The 21,324-nt window shown below is 39.0% G+C and overlaps 2 protein-coding genes across 7 annotated transcripts in view; one reads left to right on the top strand and one right to left on the bottom strand.

Annotated features, from left to right (window-relative positions):
- Positions 1 to 236: 236 nt before the first annotated feature.
- Positions 237 to 4,647, top strand: LOC109985756 (caspase-1-A-like). Of its 2 annotated transcripts, none has more exons than XM_029277780.2 (8): positions 237 to 386; positions 2,359 to 2,643; positions 2,769 to 2,857; positions 2,994 to 3,170; positions 3,250 to 3,487; positions 3,581 to 3,739; positions 3,839 to 3,948; positions 4,119 to 4,647. In XM_029277780.2, exons 1-8 carry the CDS (start codon positions 380 to 382, stop codon positions 4,221 to 4,223), a joined length of 1,170 nt encoding a protein of 389 aa, XP_029133613.2. In that variant the 5' UTR covers positions 237 to 379; the 3' UTR covers positions 4,224 to 4,647. The 2 variants fall into 2 exon arrangements, with proteins under 2 accessions (XP_029133613.2, XP_065816740.1); XM_065960668.1 differs by having other exon boundaries at positions 2,772 to 2,857.
- A 689-nt stretch (positions 4,648 to 5,336) lies between these two features.
- stx1a (syntaxin 1A (brain)) overlaps positions 5,337 to 21,324 on the bottom strand; it is a 54,638-nt gene continuing 38,650 nt past the window's right edge. Inside the window, exons 4-11 of one of the 5 annotated variants that reach the window (XR_002278037.3) lie at positions 18,452 to 18,526; positions 16,643 to 16,716; positions 16,182 to 16,290; positions 11,018 to 11,091; positions 10,804 to 10,938; positions 9,467 to 9,504; positions 9,137 to 9,247; positions 5,337 to 6,648 (exon numbers count right to left, since the gene is read on the bottom strand). Coding sequence is in view for 4 of the 5 variants with exons in the window: in XM_065960670.1 (XP_065816742.1) it covers positions 7,496 to 7,573; positions 9,137 to 9,247; positions 10,804 to 10,938; positions 11,018 to 11,091; positions 16,182 to 16,290; positions 16,643 to 16,716; positions 18,452 to 18,526 (656 nt within the window). In the remaining variant the exon portion in view is untranslated. Of the gene's footprint in view, positions 7,574 to 8,793; positions 8,905 to 9,136; positions 9,248 to 9,466; positions 9,511 to 10,803; positions 10,939 to 11,017; positions 11,092 to 16,181; positions 16,291 to 16,642; positions 16,717 to 18,451; positions 18,527 to 21,324 lie in introns of those variants that run through there. The other 4 variants (XM_065960670.1, XM_065960671.1, XM_020636168.3 and 1 more) reach the window with 4 other exon arrangements.

Consider the following 21,324-nt stretch of genomic DNA (forward strand, 5'->3'; position numbering starts at 1 on the left):
ATGATGAAACTGTTATCACTTCTGATGTTAATGTGTGACCTGTTTAATATCAGTCTTTTCCAGAGGAACAGATGACCTTTTATAGACCATGGGGATGTTTAAAAAGCCCTCCATATATTCACCAATTGAGCAAACTATGTTGGTTTAATTTTCACTCTTCAGTATTTCTTCTTACGTGTTAAGTGTAACAAATTGAAAGTAGATAATTGATAAGTAGAAGTAGTAGTACTGCAGGCCTACATGACTTCTTCAGTTTACACTTAAAGTGGTGACGCACATTTGCATTCGTCATTTGCATTTGTCGTCACCAAGATCTCCCTTAAACACACCGAGGCTGCACGCAGACTTTTATCAACAACTCAGATACGAGAGATGAGAAATGGCTGGTAAGAATTCAGACGACTGCATTGCGATACAGCTTGTGAAGGACAGGAGCTATGAGTAGTGTCTTTAACTTTCTCCGTCTTACAAAGTCTATCAGAAGTCTGCTTTAAAAAAAAAAGAAAAGATGTATGAGTGTGCGTTAGAGAGCCACGAGTTACTTTCACTTCGTTGATGTTTGTGCCGGCGGGTTTCCGCGCTGCTTTTTCCCCCCCCTTTTTTCCCATGTTGAGCATTAAAGCAAAAAGAAGGGGCAGATCTGTTTAAATTATTATTGTAAAGTAAAAACACAGGTTAATTGACGCGCATTCACTTAAATGTCGTTTGTCTTTTAAAAGGTGTGTGCGGAACACGTTGGCAAACGTTAATAATTAAACGTCGCTTTATGGAGCTGAAATGTAGGAAGTGTGCTCATGAAGATGAAGCTTGTGATTTCTTCTAACTTAAAAACATGTTTAAGATTAAAACAGACAAACACATATTGACGTTTTAAGAATGGGGGAAAGTTTTTTTTTTTTTTTTTTTAACATTTTGAGGAGGAAGGGCAAAAACTATAAACCACTGCCAACTCTCCGCCCCGCAACGAAACAGAATAATAAACATCTTACAGGATGTCCGACGCCTTTTCTAACTAAGAACGACAACTTAAAGCAACAAAGTCTAGCATTAAAAAAGCTGGAACCAGGATTTCTTTTGACATTTTCTTTAAAAATGACAGATATAAAGCTGGTTATCAAAATAGTGGGCAGTTTTCGTTTAGTAGATTTAATAACCAAGCAGCTGCATCATATTTGGTTAGGCTACATCTCATATGCAACTTTAGACTGCACTGAATACACCAGATTTTCTTTAAACTACCTCCATCTATACCTTTTTTTTAAAACTTTTATGGATGTGTGTGTGCCTAAATGTGATGCATAATATTCTTTTTGTTTTAGAGAAGCACAGCAAATGTAGTACTGTGTGAAATAACAATAAAGACATTTCATCTATTTATTCTTGCAGCTGGCTACAGAAGTAGAAGTAAGATCCAAAACAGATCTAATGCAATACTTACAGAATAGAATGGTTGAACTCATCATTGCTGATTATCAAGAATTAATGCTTTATACATAATCTGTTTACTCCTGATTTCCTTATCATGTATATGCATCAGGTGTTTCAATCATCTTTTCCACCCTATAAATTAGGGATCGACCGATATGGGATTTTTGGGTCTGAAACCGATAATAGGGAAGAAATAAATCCAATACCGATATATAGGCCAATATCTTTCTTGAAAAACAGCATGAAGGACTAGATCTATGTTCAATTTGTAGAGATAGATACTGTAGATATAGATATACACACTGATTGCTTGATCGCTCAAATGCAGATCAAACACTTGTGGAAAAGATATATAATGAAGACAAGATGGTCGATCAACTGGAAAGTAACATGTACGCTTGACACTCTAGAGGGAGATAATGCTTGATGTAATCCGTATAGTACTCTCTGCTGGTGACAGCCAGAAAGAGAACTAGTGTAATACAATACAACTCAAATAAACTGCTATGAAACAGGGGAATAAATTTCGTCACATCAGCGTATATCTGTGATAAAATTAGCTGATTCGGATAGACACTGGAGAAGGTAATATTGGCAGATATTATCGGCTGGCTGATTTATCAGTAGGGCTCCACTGTTAAGCAACGAGGCTAAATAATGAAAAACACCATTTAACTGATTTGAAACACCACCCATTTCTTTATGGCCACCACAAACTAAACATTTAACACAAATTAGACACAAACAAAACATTCGCACCCTCAGGATTCATTACAGGAATGTTGTATTATCTCTCAATAATATTGCTGGGGAGAGGTTCCTCTCTGTTTTGCTTACAATGTAACATTTTTGAGATACATCATTTTTAAAAGTTTGCCGTTGTTTTGTTAAGCGTCATGATTCTTATATGTTGTTTTTCCCCTCTTCTAGATAAGGAGCTCGCCCGCGTGAGGAGCAAGTTTGTGGATAAGATCAGCAAAGAGGTGATAAGTCAGCTCCTGGACGACATTTTGGAGGATGGTATCGTGAACGATGGGGAGAAAGACTCGATCCTGGAGGTGAATAAGAGCAAAGCAGACAAGGCACGCTGTCTCATCGACACCGTGAAGAGGAAAGGAGACGCAGCCAGCAGGAAGATGATCACTCACCTTCAACGCAGGGATGCAACACTGCTCTCTGAACTGGGTCTGTCCTGTGGTCCACCTGCTCAGCCAGGTGAAGCCCTTTTGTCCTCTTTTGATTTAAAACCATATACTGCGACACCATCAATAAAATAACTGGCGTATTTCAAATCAGAAGAAGTTTAATTATTTTTCAACTTCACTTCTCTGTTGTTTCAGCAGCAGAGCCCAAGCTGGAGCAAGAATGGTCCACCTCACTTATCCCTTCCACTCAGGCCTTTTGGAGGGAGAAACAGAATGACCCAAGTGTTAGTCATTCATATAAACTATATCAAATAATCACACTGTCTTGACTAATAGATTTACTCTCTAGTTAGTTGCCAGTAGTGAGACATTGGGTCAAATTCTGTTTAACTTTCTTCCCATAAATCCTTTCCCCCCCAGATTTACAAAGTGACCAGCGATTCCATTAAGAGTCGAGTAGCTCTGCTGATCACTAATATAAAGTTTACCAACGAGAAACTCAACAGGAATGGTGCTGTGAAAGACGAGGAGAACATGGAGAAACTGCTCAACTGTCTGGGATACGAGGTGGTGAAACACACAAATCTCACAGGAAAGGTACTACAAAGACTTAAAAAGCATATTATTGTCTTGTTGACTTAGCACTGTAGTAACTCCCTTTTTTATGTCCCCACAGCAAATCAATGATGCAGTTATTGAGTTCTCTAAACATCCGAAACTCAAAGGGACAGACAGCGTGTTGGTGGTTATCATGTCTCATGGGAAACTGGGTGCTGTCCTCGGTGTGGACTGGAAAGATGAGCCAACTGGTGGTGTGTTCTTCATCAACAACATTTACAAACACCTGGGCTCTGAGAAATGTCCGGCCCTGCTGAACAAACCTAAGATCATCATCGTCCAGGCCTGCAGGGGAGGTGATCCTCATGTACCTACTGTACCAAATAATAAGAGTTTAATAAGGTCTTGTTTGTTTATGTTGTATTAAATATATGTTACATTTGTTTCAGAGGAGAAAGGATCAGTGCTGGTTAGAGATGATGCAAGCTCAGCTTTGATATGCGATGAGCTCAGCGGCCTGGTGGCTGATGAAGACAACATGAAAGAGGATACTTGCCGACATGTACACAAAGAAAAAGACTTCATTTCTTTTCTTTCTTGCACCCCTGGTCAGTTCGCTTCAATCATCAATAAGCTGCATGAAGTAGAATAGTTACGTTGTGTGATGAAACCTTTAAATATTTGTTGTTCCTGTATGATATCTGCAGATACAGTCTCGTATAGAGATACTGTTCGAGGATCTATTCTGATCCAGTATTTGACTGCGGTACTCAACACCTTTGCACACAAAGACGACATTGAGGAACTTTTCAGAAAAGTAAGTTTTGCAAGCATAAACTGTCCCTCTGAGTTTGAAATAGGCATGTCTAAAACTCCATCACGTGCAAACATAAATCAGTTGTGGCGCTAACAAACATTTATGATGATGCTCTTGTTTTAAGTCTGGATGTTTCATAATTTCTAACACTGTTTGTTCTCATTTCACAGGTGATGGAACGCTTTGAAAAATTTCCTATTCAGTCCACAATGCAGATGCCAACCAAAGACAGATGTACCCTAACAAAGCACTTTTACTTTTTCCCAGGCGTCTGAGATGCTCGAATGTTTGCTTGGACCAATCTTCTAAACCTTTCACAAGAAATGTTTAAACACATGCCAGTCAATTTCTGCTTTCTGCAGTCAATTTCAATATCTGCTTTAAAGTCTCTTTACGCACTTCTATACTTCCAAGTATGTTTGCACAAACATATAAAAGTAATTATCGTTTTCTTTTTCTTTACAAATAGTTAAACTATGCGATCATTACTTTTTTCATTTAAAGAAGTGGGGATTAATCATGGTAAGTCTATCATGAGCATTATGCAGCTCACTACAAGCCGCCTTTTGTAACTGTATTTTATACATAATTAAACATATCAAAACTGCCATTTTTACACCAAATAGGCATTTCCTCTAGAACTTTTGCTCTCCTTTGTATGACGATTTTTTTACAGGTTATAAACACAAATAAAAATAACTATAGGCTGTGCCTCTTTTTCCAGGGACAGGATACATTCACAACTCCAGGTATTTTTGAAATAGTTCTATTTTCTTAATTGTTGCATTTATCCATGCTAACATGACATGTTAGCAGGACGGATTCCTTAATGTTTGGATGTCCAATAGGCCACACATTTAGACCATGATTTCAGTATACAATTACATAGATACTTTATGAATCCTATGCAGGAAATTACCCTGTTACAATAATGTGTACAGTGCAGTCTTTATTGCCAGTCCATAGAAGGAACATCATTGCTGTTTTCTCTTGCGATATTTTACAGTCACTTTGGCTATCACACTTGATTTAAGTGCTTTTCATCATATGGATGAAGTAATCAAGTAGTTTCCCAAGTAGGGTGGCTACGGATCAGTTGGCTGAGTCGGTTGACTCTCAAACAGGAGGTCAGGGGTTAGATCCCCAGCTGCTGAAGCCAGGCGGTGTATATTTCAAAACTGCTTTCTGAATAACAAGTAGGCTAACTTGCTTTTATAGGATTTTGAAAACACGACCAGCACATCATTACAACAAAGTGGTTATGACCCACTGTTGTGAGCAGGATCCTGACGGGAAAAGAAACAGAATTTCCCGTCAATGGGCTCGCCGTCACAGAGAACTCCTGACTCTGTAAACGCACCAATGAAAAACAATGCGCAAACTCAGAATTTTGATTTTTCAGACAGATTTTACTTGAAAAAGCAAAAACAAAGTGAAATCAAACTTATAAAACAGTGTTATCACAAAACAACACAAAGGCAAAACGTTGAGTAGGCAACATGGTAACATGGTTGCAATCTGTGCATGTCTGATGTGTTACCAGAAAACTGATATGAGAGTCTTTTAGACGGCTACATGAGTTCATGCTTTCACTGACTCATCAAGTTGAAAAAAAAAAGTAAACATAAAGTAGCATGACACATAGTACACTCAGTTTAAAGCTTATAAAAACACACGAAACAACAATGTTGTTACTTACAACCAGAATAATCAATCCTACCAGACTAAACTCCATCTTCACATCTTATTTGAACATAGTGGCAGTGTTAGAGAGCTTTATAACAGTTTACACTCTATACAAAACAAAGACACAGGTGGCTATTAACAAGTAGGCTACTGCATGTTCTCATCCGACAACTGACACTCAGCACATTCAAACTTGTAGCTACAAATGAACAGTTATTCTCTTTAACTTATATACGCATGCACACACACTCACACCCAACACTGGTCAGAAATGCTGCACAACCGGTGAATATAGTCGCGTTGCTTTCATAAACTATATATTTTTTTAAAAAGGTTTAAGTTCAACAGTGTGATGATTCCACAAAAAATAATCAAAAATCCCAGCTCCCTTTGCAACAGAAAAACAACATCTTAACAGCAACAAAATCATGCAGAGCGTCTGAAAGGAGGTAGAGGACGATAGAAAAAAAAAGTACAAATATTTAGGAATGAATAAAGATAATTCTCTGACAAAACGTGGCTTTAAGTGAATTGCAGATTAGCGGCCGGTCATTTTGCCTGTGCAACACAAAATAGACATTACAACTGAATAAGCGTCATATCTGGAAGTTGGAATGTTTTAGTATAGCTTTACATATCGTTTAGCATCTTTGTCATTCAAGAATTCACTTTTAGAAACATCATATTGTTGACAACATTCAACACTCAGGTTAACACTTTGCAGCACCACACGTTTACAGAATAGCAACTCATGCGGGGGAACACCTCCGGCCCTGTACACGGTGTGTAAAATGTGTCGTACAGTGTGCAGCGCACCTTGTTCAAACCATGTATTAGATTGCATCCGTGAGAACAGGACACTGGAAATGTGAATCTGTTGCGTGTGTGTGTGTGTGTGTTCGGCTGTGTGCCTTTCAGTGTGATTGTGGGTGAGGTTCAGGCCAGCGTTCCCCCAATGATGGAAGCGACAACAACTCCCAGAATTACACAGCATATAATAATCATTATTTTCTTCTGCACAGTGTTAGAAAATGTCCAAGGCAGCAATGGGAAAAGAGAAACGTGTTTGTTAGTTTTACTGTTCGTGTTATAAAATAAATAACCAAACGAACAAAATGCAGTTAAGAGGAAAAGCAGATAAACACAAGGCATGGCAGAGAACATCCTTTTTATGCCTGTGATGATTTCACTAAGTTTGACTGCGAACATTTCTAAATTCTCTTCCTTTTAAAACCAACAACAATATCACGTGCCTGCATTTTGTTCAACCCAGATCACACAATATTTTGAAAACTTACAGATGCAGAAATTTGAATTGTATTCATGTTAAAGCCAGTATGTAATCTGAAGATGCCTCATTTTGGGTGCCACCTCGAGGCAGCTTCAAAGCGATTAACGTGTCAGACAGCCAAATATATGCAGCGAGCTGAAATCAGTCTATTCACTGATTGATTGACTTTTCTGTAACAATGCACATATTGCCTTTGAAGCATATTTAAGATGTAAAACAAGTGGCGTTGGCGGGTAACATGAATAAATATCAGCAGACAAACACATGCGAAGCTCTTCAACCGACTGTAAAACATGCACATTATGAAGGTAAGTGAATCAAAACACAAACATAAATGACTGGTCTCTAAATAGTTGAGATTTTGTTTAGAAAAAAAAAACATTTAAAATGTTAAGTGCACAAAACATATTAGAGTGCCATCAGACTGGTTATTTATGCCAGCATTCTACTTTTAAAGCAGTCTCTGAGTGACCACAGAGATCGCCATACAGTACATTTAAGTGCTGAAATAACCCCGAGAGGGAGGCGCCGACTCCTGCCGCGCCTGCTCTGAAGGGATTTCTTTAAACCCTAACTGAGTCCAACTGAGAGGGCAATAATGAGGATAGTCAGACACACTGCTATACAACTTGATATCAGGATCACTTTCTGGATGGGAGGAAAGGGGAGGGAAACAAGAAGGAACAAAACGTCAGATAAGGATTCTATTGGGGGAGAATTAATAAGAAACATAAAAGAGGGAAAGGAAAGGAAAGAAGAGAAGAACACTTTACTGTTGTTGACTGTTAGAGGGGAAAATACTCTGAAGAAGACCCTTGTAGATGTAGAACATTTCTACCTGTCAGTGCTGATTTAGATATTGACCAATAGGTGGCAGAGTTGTTCCATGGTACTGGGAAGTTGTAACAGAAGGAAGGATGAGCAATATGAAAAACAGTGATTAACAACCTCAATGAATTGCTGACCAGTTGTTTTGGTATGGTTTTTTTTTTTGTCAAAAGGCTTCATCTTTACCGTGTTCAGACAATTTTCTTTTGGATGAAATTTAAACTAAATGTCATTCAACTTCCTTGATTCTTTTCAAAACATAGTGATCCTGGAAACATCTTTTTTTCTTTTTCCTTTTCGTAGTTTTCTTTGAATTTTCATAGTGTGGAGTGAACACAGTCCATTCATTCTGAAACTTGTAGCTCAAACTTTTGAGTGTTACACATATTAGCCAGCAGCTCATTAGCTGAGTTTAGCTTATAGCTTTGCGTCGAAAACTATAAAACTGGGGGTAGCCTACAGCTAGCTAACTTGTATTCAATCTGAAAGAAATACAAATAATTGTGTGTTTTCACAGGGGTCCACCATGTCTGTACTAACAAAACCAGAGTTTGTGTTTGTTCCTCTGCCATTTGATGAGGCAAGGGTTTTAACATTTCAATAACCTATACATGTTTTATACTTTAAGCTAATTAGCATTTCTGTCCAGGTGCTAAAGCTGGTTTGGGTTTCCGTGAGTCCTCTACAGACAGCTTGTAGTTCATTGATCATTAAGTGTGTTGTTCATGTGTCTAATCTCTCAGCTAGATACAAATATGCAGATAGTTGTGGGCCTGCTTCATCGACAACCTGGAAATTGCCGAAGTACATGTACCACCTGTGGTACACCACCTACCCTTGGTTGGAAGTCTTTGGTATAGAATAGAGGACACACATGGTTCACATGCAGAATACATGACAGGTGGGCATGCATACACTGACAACAGTTACAGTTACACTCTGCCATATGCAGAACATACATGCAATGTGCTTCACTTCTTCGTGTGATAGCACATTTTTGCACATGCGCTGTTTTTTTTTTTTTTGCATATGAGACTCACCCTTCGGGCTTTACTCTGGTATTTAACCGCCTTCTTAGTGTCTGATACTGCCCTCTCCACATAGTCTACTGAGTGCTCCACATTGTACTCTATGCGGTCTATCATTTCCCCCTGGGACAGGTTAGTAACAGAGGAGGAGTGTGGACGACATGCAGGCAGGAAGAAGAGAGATGGGGCCAGATGTTGAGGTAGGAGGAGGCGTGGATACAGATGGAGAGGAGATGAGGGACAGGGGATGAATGATGGGTAAGCGAGAAGGAGAGAGAAGGGGAAAAGAAAGGGAGAAAAGGGGAAAAAAGAGATGATACGTTAGTTCACAGAATGTGTGTTTTTTGCATCTCACCCGTCTGCTTGTCTTTTTGAACTTTTTGCATTTTGGGATTGTCTCCTTCGCCTGATCGACATGTTCCTGAGCCTCCTGCACACTGCGCTCGATGTTGTTCACCAGCTCACCCTGCACAAAAAAAAATAATAATTCTTGTTTGTTTGTTTTAGTCATACATTAAACAGTGATGCCTATTTTCCTTCAAAGCTTCAAAGAATGTTTAATATTACAAATGTAGCATTATTGGCGATTATGGCATAAAAAAAAAGGTATAAAGGGTTAACACATGCAGTGCAATCACAATTAGAATAAAACATAAAATAGAGGAAGGAATCACAGGTGAATTACCTTGGCTGTATTGGAAGGGCAGCGCTGTTTGCTCTTATCTAAAGCTTGAAACAATGTGGTGAGGACAGAATTGTGTTGTGAAAGGGAAAAAAAGAGAGTGCATTTCTGAGAAAGGCTAAATTAACAAAAAGACTCAAATGACATGTTAAATGATTTGTTGATCGGCTGATAAAGAAAGGGTTAGTTATTTAGATTATTACATTTAAAGCATCATTACTGCTGCCTGACAAGATAATAAGAGTATACTCAGAAAAGGACATGGAAGCTATAAAGAATTAATCTATCCCATTGTGCTGTCTTTGTTATTCATATCACTTTCATGCCACTATTTACATTCATATTTGTCATTCATCATATTTTCTATTTCTTGTGTTCAGATTCCCTGTTGCATAATTCAGATTGAGAATATCTGATGACTGAAAGAGTTCATCTCTGTGGGGGTTCAGCTCACACACTTATACAGGCAGGGCCTGCAGATTGATATGAATGTAAAAACCTGATTACACTGAGAGAACTCCATTTAATGTCACAGATCACTGGATGATTCAAGTACAACAAACAGTACATAAAGCATCTTTGTTCTTTTAGAGAATGTTTCTAACTCAGAAACGAGAAACCTCTAATATTTTTTTAAACCACTTTGAACCTACAAAGCCGATCCCTGTGTCATTTTTTGTAATTTTATATTTAAATGCTCTTACAAAACAGCATATTAATGCTATGCTGTTTAGTTGCCAATTTGAGAGTCCCAGGTGTACAATGTTCCTTCCAGCTCATGAACATAGCGTAATAATCATGTAAAAAAAGGTCTTATGGCAGAAATCCCAGATACAGATTATCACCAAATTTCAATCAACTGATCCTTGAGCCAATAAATATGTGTGTCCCAAATCCTGTCTGGTTTTATTGAGTTATTTTGCAAACAGATAAGCAGATGGAGTCGAAAACACAAACTCCTTCCAACTCTGTTGGCATGGATAGACCAAAATCTAAACTAAGACACTCTGCAACTTGTATGTCATTACTAGACAAGAATTAAGAGACTGACACCTTCTGGAGATGCCACAGCTGTTGTGTGATTGCATCAATTACATTCTTAAAGCTTGTATGTCCTAATGAAGTTTGGCACAAGCCTGGGCAACTTTCTGAACCACTGAAAGAAGAAAATTAAGAACCTAGCAGCTGGAATTCTAACTTTACTTTTCTATCATGTTTTTTGAAAGACTGATCTTTAATTTATGACTACATTGAGCACCTGCTGGTTTGTTTTTAGATGCTTTGGGAATAGCCTAGAAACAAGACATTTTTAAGTTGACGGAGAAGATCAATGTTTTCACCTGGCTCTCCACCAGCATGGCCATGTCCATGAACATGTCGTGAAGCTCTCTGATGCTGTTTTCCAGCTTGATGATCTCATTGTGTCGAGTCTCGATCTCATTCATAGCTTGCTCTGTGATGTTGTCCATTATGATCTGTGGCGTGACAACAGAGCGGAAGTATTAATGAGGAGAATGACGAGATTTAAAATGTTCTATTTGTTGTATCACTTACCCCAGACGTAAAGATGGCTGGGTTGTCACTCTCCAACATGCTCTCCAGCTCGTCATTTGTTGTGTTTCTCCCAGCTGGAAGTGTAAACACATGTTAACATCTGTAACAAACTGTAACGACCAGTCATGTCTTTGGCAAGTCACACTGCAGTTGATGAAATCTACATTTGAAAACCCCTAATTAAAAAAATCTGCTCCTCCTTGAGGAGTCATTAAAGCAGGCTCCGTGTGCCATCCTTCCCACTAGCTCATTTTCTCTCTATCCATCTGTCTTCTGTCTATCCATATTTAAGACCAACAATATATGTTATATCAAAATAGCTGCTGCAGGGACCGCAAGTCAATGGATCTGGATCACAAGCTTGACATTTTAACTTAAAGTGCTTTGAATGTTAAGTAAGTGTGTTTTTGGATTGTTTTGCAAAAAAAAAAAACAAAAAAAAAGTCATTAGTTGAACTCAACCTGAAACACAGGAATAGCCTTATAACAGCACATGGATCTTCAGTCATGTAAACACTGGCCAGCCCAAACACTGAAAGGCCTACAGAGCAAACACTATAGAGAGTAAACGTGAAATGGTCTGCTCCAGAGTTGAGACACTGTACAATAACCTAAAAACAAGCCTCCTTTAAAATGGGCCAGTTTTGAATGTTATTCTCCCTCTAGATCCAGCTGCCAAACGGATTCACAGTAAATTAGGATATTAAGATAAATTAATTGGAGATTCAATTTTAACTTGAGGCTAACATCAAATACTTTAGCCTAAAGTTTCTCCCTCAGTAGATCTACAGTTTACAATGGACTTTGATCTGTTTTGAACCTGCCATGACAACCTCGTGCAGTCCAGCGTTTGTCAAACATCACCTCTTTCATTCTGTGCGTGACACAAGTGTCATTCACCTCCACAACCTTCTGAAGGAGGACACATGAATGCTTTGAATGTTTTTCTATCTATATGAACACCAATCTACCTGTAAACTTGACTTTCTTGCCTGAGAAGAGATGTAGAGTAAAACATGAAGGTAAGACCTTGCATTTTAAAAGAAGACAGAAGGTCATAAGGAGACTGGTGAGCTCACGTCACAACTCATGGCCTTATGGATGACGTAAAACGAGTAAAGAAAGGCAAAGGTACATCTCTTTGAGAAGAGACTGTTTACTATTTTGCACTCATTGTACGACATGTTGAACAATGTTTTTGCTTTACGGAGCTCAAAGAAACTGAGGCCAACAGCTGTGTAGTTGGCAAGTCTAACCTAACTTTAGCGTTTTTGAGCTTCATATTTATAATCAAGTTTTTAAGTAACTCTTGTGAGAAAGTCAATTTCAATTCCTTAAATGCCTTAATATTACCAAAATTGGTTATTTCTAACCCACACTTATTTAGAAAAAAACAAATTCACAGCTAGGCTAGCTTTGTCAGATGTTGCACTTTTTGTCTCCATTGGACATCCAGCCATCATTAACATGTAAGCCGCAGCTATAGAACTTCAACTCATGACATAATCAGTGGGTGTGTGTGTGTATGTATGTGTGTGTGTGTATGTGTGTGTGTATCTGGTTGTGTTGTGTAATGTGTGGAGAGGACGGTTGCCTGGGGGCCTCAGTGGCTGTGTAGGTATGGTGACTGATGATGGTTTGAAGTCGGAGCCGGTGATTGCCTTCACGAACAGAATACTGATGAAGCTGCTTACTTTACATTTACTGGTGCATGAGTGCGCCCCATGTGTGCGTGCGTGCACCTTTGTACATTGCTATTTGCATTAACTGGGCATATCTTGCCTAATCCAAACGCCATATCAAACCAATGAATTTCATTAAGCTGTGGTCGAGTGGTCCTGCTCTTTCATTAAACTGCTTAAGAACCTGTTCAGGCCTTGCAATGACATGTTGCCACTTGACAAATGAGAGAATGAAGACAGCACACAAAGAGGATCTCTGTGATCAATTCCCTATTCTCCAGGCCTTTCTGATAATAAATACTTCCTCTATCACGAAGGCTAAAACTACAACATTAAAGGGGGTCAGAGTGTAAGATGAAAGGACAGAAAGGAGGAAAAATGAGTCATGGATAATTGTGAAAAGAAAAAAAAAGAAGAAACTACTCTACCCTATTTATCTCACTTCCTACACACACACACACACACACACACACACACACACACACACACACACACACTCTGACAGCTCAGAGGGAGGCTCTTATTTGTTACCATGGAGACCCAAACCCTGAGAAGCCTAATATGAAGCCAAGGAGTTGCACTTCGCTCGTAGCATTCATGGTCTATTGAATCATTCATACTATGTTGCTACCAGTATCCGAATTATTTCTTTTATATTGTTATGTAACACAAATGAAGTGAGATCTGAAGTGAACAGAGGGGAAAAGGCAAACCATACTCATGAAGAGAGATAAAGGCGAGGGGTCTTTTTTTTCTTTATACGCTTCATTCCAATTTCACAGGAATAGGAAATGTTATCCGCACACAAACAGGTCAAGCTGTTTGTTATAGGAATGTATTTGTGTCGTCTAATTCCCCCCCCCCCGGCATTGTAGTGTGTGAGTGTCTGTGGGGGAAATAAAAAAATAGTAAAATGTCAAAGAGACCCTGCAATGCCTGTGACCAACACCCCCTCCGTGCTGCTGCCATCCTGCCTGTCTGCATATTGAGGCAAATCAATGTGTTAGGTTCTGCTTGATCCTTCACTAACAGACGAGAAAACTGCAGAAATGAAACTGCTTTAAAACTGATAACAGTATGCATGCATGGAATGTTTTTTACTGGCTGGAGGAGTGACTGTGAGTTTTCCCTGGTCCTTTTTAAAACCACAAAATGGCATATGTTCATTTCAGTTTTTGTATGTATCAACAAACAAGATGTAACATGTTGATAAGTTACAGCTTTAATGCTGTTTCTAAGACAGTCTGCTGTTCCTTCTTTATTTTAGTCTTATGCTAAACTAAGCTAAGCTAAGCTAACAACCCCTTGGCTCAGTCTTAAAGCTGTGAAGAGTTTCTCCACAAAGCTGGTTATGAAACCGATTTGATATTCATACAACTGTTCCTATTTTCTGTAACCTTTTCCTGCAGGTTTATGTCTGTAGAGGTGATTAACAACAAGAGGCTGAAACAACATTTTCTTTACATGTTACATAACATTTTCTCAGTGAGTGGTGTTTTATACAGTTCAGAGACAGCAGGAGGATATTTGCAATGAACCCCAAGCTGCAAACAGTATCATAAATTCTCCAGGAATATGTGATGTGTCAAAAGCTCTGACAGCTGTATCCTGAAGATAGTTTTCATTTTTTTAACCAAATATGTTCACGCTAGAAGAAAGTAAATTTATTTAATTTTGACAGAAGATGTAAAATAATCTTTAAAAAAGACAGTCTGATAGGTTTTTTTTTCAAATATATTTGTACTTTTTACTGGGCCCCAGTTTTTTTAACCATTCAAAGACTAGATAACATGCAGTAGTCTTTTGAGTTACATGTTAACAACATGTCCCGATGTTGCGTCCCTGTAGCTTTCAACAGCAACAGGAAAGGAGAGTGTCAGCAGAGGAAACATCGATCCTCAGGACGGCAGACCAGACTAGGTTTCACTCTGTGTGTGACACACTCTTATCGATCTGCACACAAATAAGTCACACAGGTTGGCACAACAGAAACACGGCTCTCCGGCTGCATAAAGGACTTGAATTGTGTTGGCTCAGAGCACAACACTAAATCTCATTTAAAAGTTCAAATAAAGACCAAGAACTGGATTTCTCTCTCTGCCTCGTTCTCATTATTTCTCCTCTGTGCTGCTATTCCTCTATCTCCGTGCTCTCCCTGCATGTCTAATCCCTTCCTTGGCGACAGGTGATATCAGCCGAGGCCTCCTGTGACTTCACCTGCTGACAAAATCAAACCCAAATGGATCTGGAGGAGCCAGGAGTCAGTTGTGTGTGTGTATGTGTGTTTAAATCCATTAGGAGAGTTTGTCCTTTGATTAGCCTCTGGAAGCACTTCATGATGACACTGCTGTTCTTTTGACGGGACCACATGTAGCATAAAGTGGGTGGTGCTCACACGTTCAGAATCTGCTGCATGTGTCCACTCTACACAGACAGATGGCCAGGAGAAATTACATCCATGCCGAGTGACATACAAAATAACTACCCTTGCTCTCCTATGCTATTAAATGAGTCATCGTGGCTTCTCTGCATGTATATATGTGCGTGTGAGTTAAAGTTTACAGAGCTACAGTGACTGTGAGGGGCAGCTGGCACCGTGCAGCCTGCCTGGGTGTAGAGGCTGTGTCAGGTCCAGGAGGCCAGGGCCTGCAGATAAAACCTGTCAAATCATATAACACAACCAGTGTGACAAGAGTGAGAGTGAGCTCAGATCCAAGCTGCAGCAGGCTGGCATGTGCCTGAATATGGGTGTGGGTGTTGGTGATGTATGTGTTTTGAAAAGTGTGAGGGTGGTTGTTTTGGTATTGAACAACAGACAAATGCAAAATAAAAATATGGAGGAGATTTACTGAAATGTCTCTCTAAAGAAAACAAACACATTTTTTTGGAATTCATTTTGTGCTCAATTTGGTGGATGACTGGCTCAGATGATGACGTTGGATGTCTACCGGGTTTTATATTTTGCTGTCGCTTATTTTTGAGAGTTTGTGTGGAAGGTTTTTAACATTTGTTTGTGCGTTCTATTTGAAATAAATGTATGCATTCAATACCATTTTGTCAGTCTGTGTTGGTGTTGAAGTTGCAGGTAAGCAGCTGGGTGTGGATATTACATATTTTCACCACTGAAGTTGAAACCTCTTTATTTCTAAATCACCAGCTTCAAAATCATCTTTTTAGCAGCACCTGTGGCAACACATTGTGACTGCAGGAAACACTGGTTTGCTCTGGGGTTTCTGCTCTTCTTTGGATTTGGAAATTGCACTCGTTTTAGACGTTTCATAGTCTGAATAAGTTTTTCATTTTTCGTTTTTTTATAGTTATTATCTACCTGAAATGTTGTCAGAGACGGAAAAAAACATGAAACTTCACACAAGTGACTTCTAATAGGGGGAGATGTGCCAGGAGATGCAGAAATGTTACTGTGAAATGTGTGCAGTCAGTACAATGGGCAGAGGAGGGTTTATTCTACCAGGGGTACTCACTGATCTCCAGCTGTCTCTGGATGCGTCCCTTGCAGCGCTCCCTGTAGTCGGACTGGGTGGTGTTGTATTCTGACATTACCTCAACAAACTTACGGGAGAGCGTGGAGTGCTACAATAAAAGAAGAAAAAACGTCATCTCATGGCAGCATCAGACACTGAACTTCATATCTAAAGAATAAAGGAACAACATTAACATGTGCCAGCATGTTTTAACCGTCAGTGTCCCTGTGGAGGATTTTCCCACAATGCCCTGCTCAGGGGACATAGAAGATGGTCATAGCAGACACAGCTTGGAAAGATTTTGACAAACACAAAGGACATTTTTATAGAACATTTAGCATTTTCTTGGTAAAAAAATGATTATCTTCAATGACTGTCCAAGGGTACACAAATTGTCTTAATATTGTCTAGTTTGCCACTAAAAGGCTCTTTTCTCTGCTGCTTCCTCTCCTGAACTGTACCTGTGTTTTACGTATCCTCAGGTCAGCTGTTGACTTGTTCTGGCCTTCTTCATGCTCTATGGTTTGCTGAATACCTGGAAGACACAAAAAAATAAAAGTGGTTACGGGGAGACTACACAACATGAAAGTTAACACCAAGACTGATGTGCCATTGGTTTATCACTCAAACTAAGAAGTGTGAAACAATGTGTCATAACTGTCCCGGTGCTGACAGAGTGAATCTGATGGCGGCACAAGTGGATGATGTACAGGCAAGCTATCAAATATGATTTCATGAATGGGAGAAAAACTGTGCTCAGAAAAGTTCATTACAATTCACCAAATACAGATTTAGATTTACAGGACTTAATGCGAAGGCAACATTTTGACCTGAAGCTACATTCAGCCACATGGGGATATTATTACAGAATGGGGAACGTAATACGTTGAGTATGTACATGTAAGTAACAATACGTCTCTACACGGAACAAATATGATTTAATCACACGTAAAATGATTCACTCAAGTGGAGAGAGAACCATTGAGAATGTGTTTGGACCTGGAAAAGAAGAAATGGATCGAAGTATAAATGACATGGTAACTGCTCTTGTTTGTCTTCTTCTTGAGGGACATTTTGAGAAGACAAAAACCTTTTACCCTATAAGTTATTTTCTCTGAGCTTACTTACAGAGAGAAAATTATCACATCAGATTTTTTTTTTTTGTAGAGGAGCTGCTGCTGAGCATAATTAGTTAAATTAAAGGGGCTGTCAACGTAAGGCCACGTGAGGCACTCAATCAATTACTGAATTACACAGAGATGCTAGAGCCTGCTGATTTACATTCACAGTTTTCTCTCACTTAAGATGTGAGGAGAAAGCTGGTCCAACTTTCGAAGGGTAAGGGACCTTTTTTTTTTTTTTTTAAAGATTCATTTTTGGGCTTTTTGCCTTTAATCGAGGGGTCAGTGGACAGTGCTGGAAACCCCAGAGGAAAAACAATTGAGAGTTTTCTGTAGTTAAGACAAACGGGCGAAACAGACCTGAGGAAGAGAACATGTTTACCGACGATGTATCCAGGTAATTGACATGACGTTTTTTTATCACGACAGCCCCTACAGCAACAGTACTGCAGCTTTCAGTTGCAGTTCACACTTTCTTATGTAGCAATCTTTGACGTAAAGCATCCGGTGTTCCCACGGCAACGATTAGCATGTCTGACATGGCACGTCCTGTTACAACTGTCAAATGAAGAATTTCTCTGGCTATGTTCTGTTGGAAATATTTGAGGCAATGTAAGTACTCAACAACAAAATGTATATAAAACATAGGTTAAGTGAATTTTTAATGAATTTAGATATTTTAGTGTAACATTTTTACATCTCATATCTTTAAGGAGCATAGATGGATAAGTAAAAACTGTATGTCCATGTTGTGGGCGTGATTCAGCACTAGCTACACATCTATTTATTTTGCAAGCAGTATGTTACTTTAATATTGGTTCTTTGTTATTGCTGCTAACACAACACTTAGCTTTTACCATTATTTCTGGCATTGTAGCTGTACATCTGTTTTATTTGTTGTCGTTGTTTCTCTGTTTGTCTCTATCTTATCTCTATGTACAGATTTTACAGAATATGTACACAGGGGTCTGGATTTTCAACATGGGAAGTTTGCTGGTTTGCATTTGCAGTCCAAGCTGCATTGACCAATTCTGTTTGGTCTGAAACAGAGTCCGTGTGGACAGCAAAAAACAGGCGAAACATTATAACAGAAAATATTCATTTGTTGAAGCTTAAGGCAAAAAAAAATATGGGAACACTTCCACTCACTCTTTAATTTGGAGCGCACTTTGTTGGCCAACTTCTTGATGTCTGCCATGAGATCCTCCAGCTCGGTCTTTGTCTCTGAGGCGAGAAGAGAGAAGAAGATATTAACAGACTTCTGTGAATCTAAAACTTTCACATACGTATATCCTTCTTCGTGTGCTGTCTTTTTAAGAGTACCAGCATCCTTCACTTCTCTCTGCAGTCTACTTTTCTCTTTCCATGCAGGCCCATATCATCAAACATACAGAAGTGTACTGTCTGAACACATGAGGTTATATGGGTCCAAAAGCAAGGTTTGTTTGACTAGAGGAAAAAATGAAATGGTGATGGATGGCAGCAAAATTTAAGATAAGGGGGAAAAAAAAGCAATCAAGAAGGTACATTCAGGCTGATTTTGCTGGTGAATAATTTAATCATCAAACTCTGCTGTCCCTCCACACGCTGCCCGTTTTCTAAATGGAAACTGTTCTTGTTCATGGGCCAAAATTGCACAAGAGAGTCCCAATGCACAATGATACAATTTGCTGAATACACAAAAAGCAGTCTAAATAAATGAAGAAAGAATCAGGACAGATCCTGTGGGACGATTTAGGACGCACATAGAAAAAAACAGACTTGCCTCCTCTGCTATTAATTATTTCATTCTTATATATAATTCCCTCTGTGCAGTCCAACACTTTAGTATATTATTAAAGCCTGGGTATATACCTACAAGAACAGTAAGCATTTTTCATTAAACACATCTCAAGACAATTTGAACAATTCTAATGATTTATATTCTATAACTATACTTCAAATCCAGAAATCCAGCATACAGTGTAATAAAAGTAAACACTTGTACGTTTTTTTTATGTCATAATTTGGTGGAAAGGCCACGTCTGGTAACATTTTACTTCAACTACAACAATAAAATATTCTATCAAAACTATTACAAACATTTAATTTAGCTGTAAGTAAGTACATAAAATGACATCCATCCATTATCTATCACGCTTTTTTTAACCATTCGGGGCTGCGGAGAGCTGGAGCCGATCACAGGTGTCATTGGGCGATAGTCGGGGTACACCCTTGACTGTTCGCCAGCCAATCACAGGCCTGGCGTTTAGAGACAGAAAACCAGCCACACTCACATTCACACCTACGGTCACCTCCATGTCTTTGGACTGTTTGAGGAAGCCGGAGTACCCAGAGAGAACCCACGCATGCATGGGAAGACCATACAAAGGCCACGCCCTCTCCGACGGGGGAGTCACACCAGGAACCAGGAGGAGCTGAGAGGTAACAGCGCTAACCACTGCACCACCACGCAGCCCATAAAAATACATCTTCAGTGTTTGGCATTGGTCAACAATTATAATTTTACTTACGAGACCATGCTTCATGTTACATACATGTTTAGCTGCCCACAGTTATACTTCTAACAAGAACGTTGATAAATATGTGCAAGCTTTATTGATGTAGTTTAAATGTGGTGCTTAAAAATACTTAAACCCAGGGGGTAAAAGTGAAGTGTTTTCTCATCTGATTCTCGATATAGAATGGAACAAAGGGAAAGTTACAGAATAGTTTTCACACATTCTCTCACACCTTTTACCCTGGAGCATTAATTGCCATTTTTAGCACATTGCAAAGAAGTGTTGAAGTCATTTATCATCTTAATGCCATAGGAGACCCTAATCTTCATAAGTTAACAAGCCCAGAGGATCCAGCAGACATTAAAAAATTGTCTTAAAGGGTTACTTAAGTCAAACTATTCAATCAAAACAGAGCAAAGCGCCTGCAGTGCTTCTTTTATAATGAGTTTGTTAGTGGATGTGACCTGCTTTACAAAGCTGCATAAATCACAGAGATGAATAGGAGATGAGGGGGCAGAATTACTGAGCTGATGCCAGAGCAAACATCTGCATCCAATTATGCATAGAGAAGACTTCAATCGCTGATCGGTTTTCAATCAAGAAAACAATATTTGCACACATTATCTTCAAGGAAAGAAGCTTAAAAATTGTGAGATGATCAAATTTGATTTTTCCCCAAAGTAGCACTCTCAATCCGCACTGTTTGATGTTCATGGTGTCCTTTTTAAGAAATTCCACCCTCACATCTAAAACAGTCAGCGGCCCAAAGTGGAAGATTCAATTTTGTCATTATTTTATTCACAATGAATAATATACAGTATGTCCCATGAATCCTTATTAGCAGCTTACACTAGCTAGGATAAATCCTCTGACCATTTTGTATCTAAACTATAACAGCACATTGGAGGTAGAAAAGCACATTACATACTGATCAGTAAAATCCTTAAAGCGTTTAATCTGCTTAACAGATGTATTTCCATATCAGCAAACATCAGCCTGTGGTACATGCAGCTCAGCAGCACAGGGCAGACGGCATGCATGCTGAATGTGCTGAATGATAACTTCAGACTTTTGCACAGGAAGAAATGACGCTATTTTAATGTATGATTGGAGGACAATTGGGGGATCTTTGTAATAATTTTGATTGCATTTGGGAGATGTAATGAAAAGAGGGACGATAAAAGGGCAGACTAAAATTAAATCTAAGAAATTACAACGACACGATGAGCATGTCAAATTTGTACTCCACTACGAAGTCCAGGCAAGTGCTTTTTAAAGAAACAACATTCGGTTTTTGACCACTTAAATCTTGAGGCAGTAATGTTTTTTTGTGTGTTTTTGTTCTTGTTTATTAGCACATATTTCAGAGCAGTCATGCAGGGGAGTTTTCTGCAGAGGGTTTCACCTTGTTTTGTTGACCACAGGAGGCTGCATCAACACAATCATTACACTTTATAACAGAATCAGAAAGGAGGACTTACTGTAAAGCATGCAAACATGGGTTTAGGATAAGAATGATAC

Source organism: Labrus bergylta, chromosome 11 (genome assembly GCF_963930695.1).
Source record: "Labrus bergylta chromosome 11, fLabBer1.1, whole genome shotgun sequence".
Taxonomy (NCBI): Eukaryota; Metazoa; Chordata; class Actinopteri; order Labriformes; family Labridae; genus Labrus; species Labrus bergylta.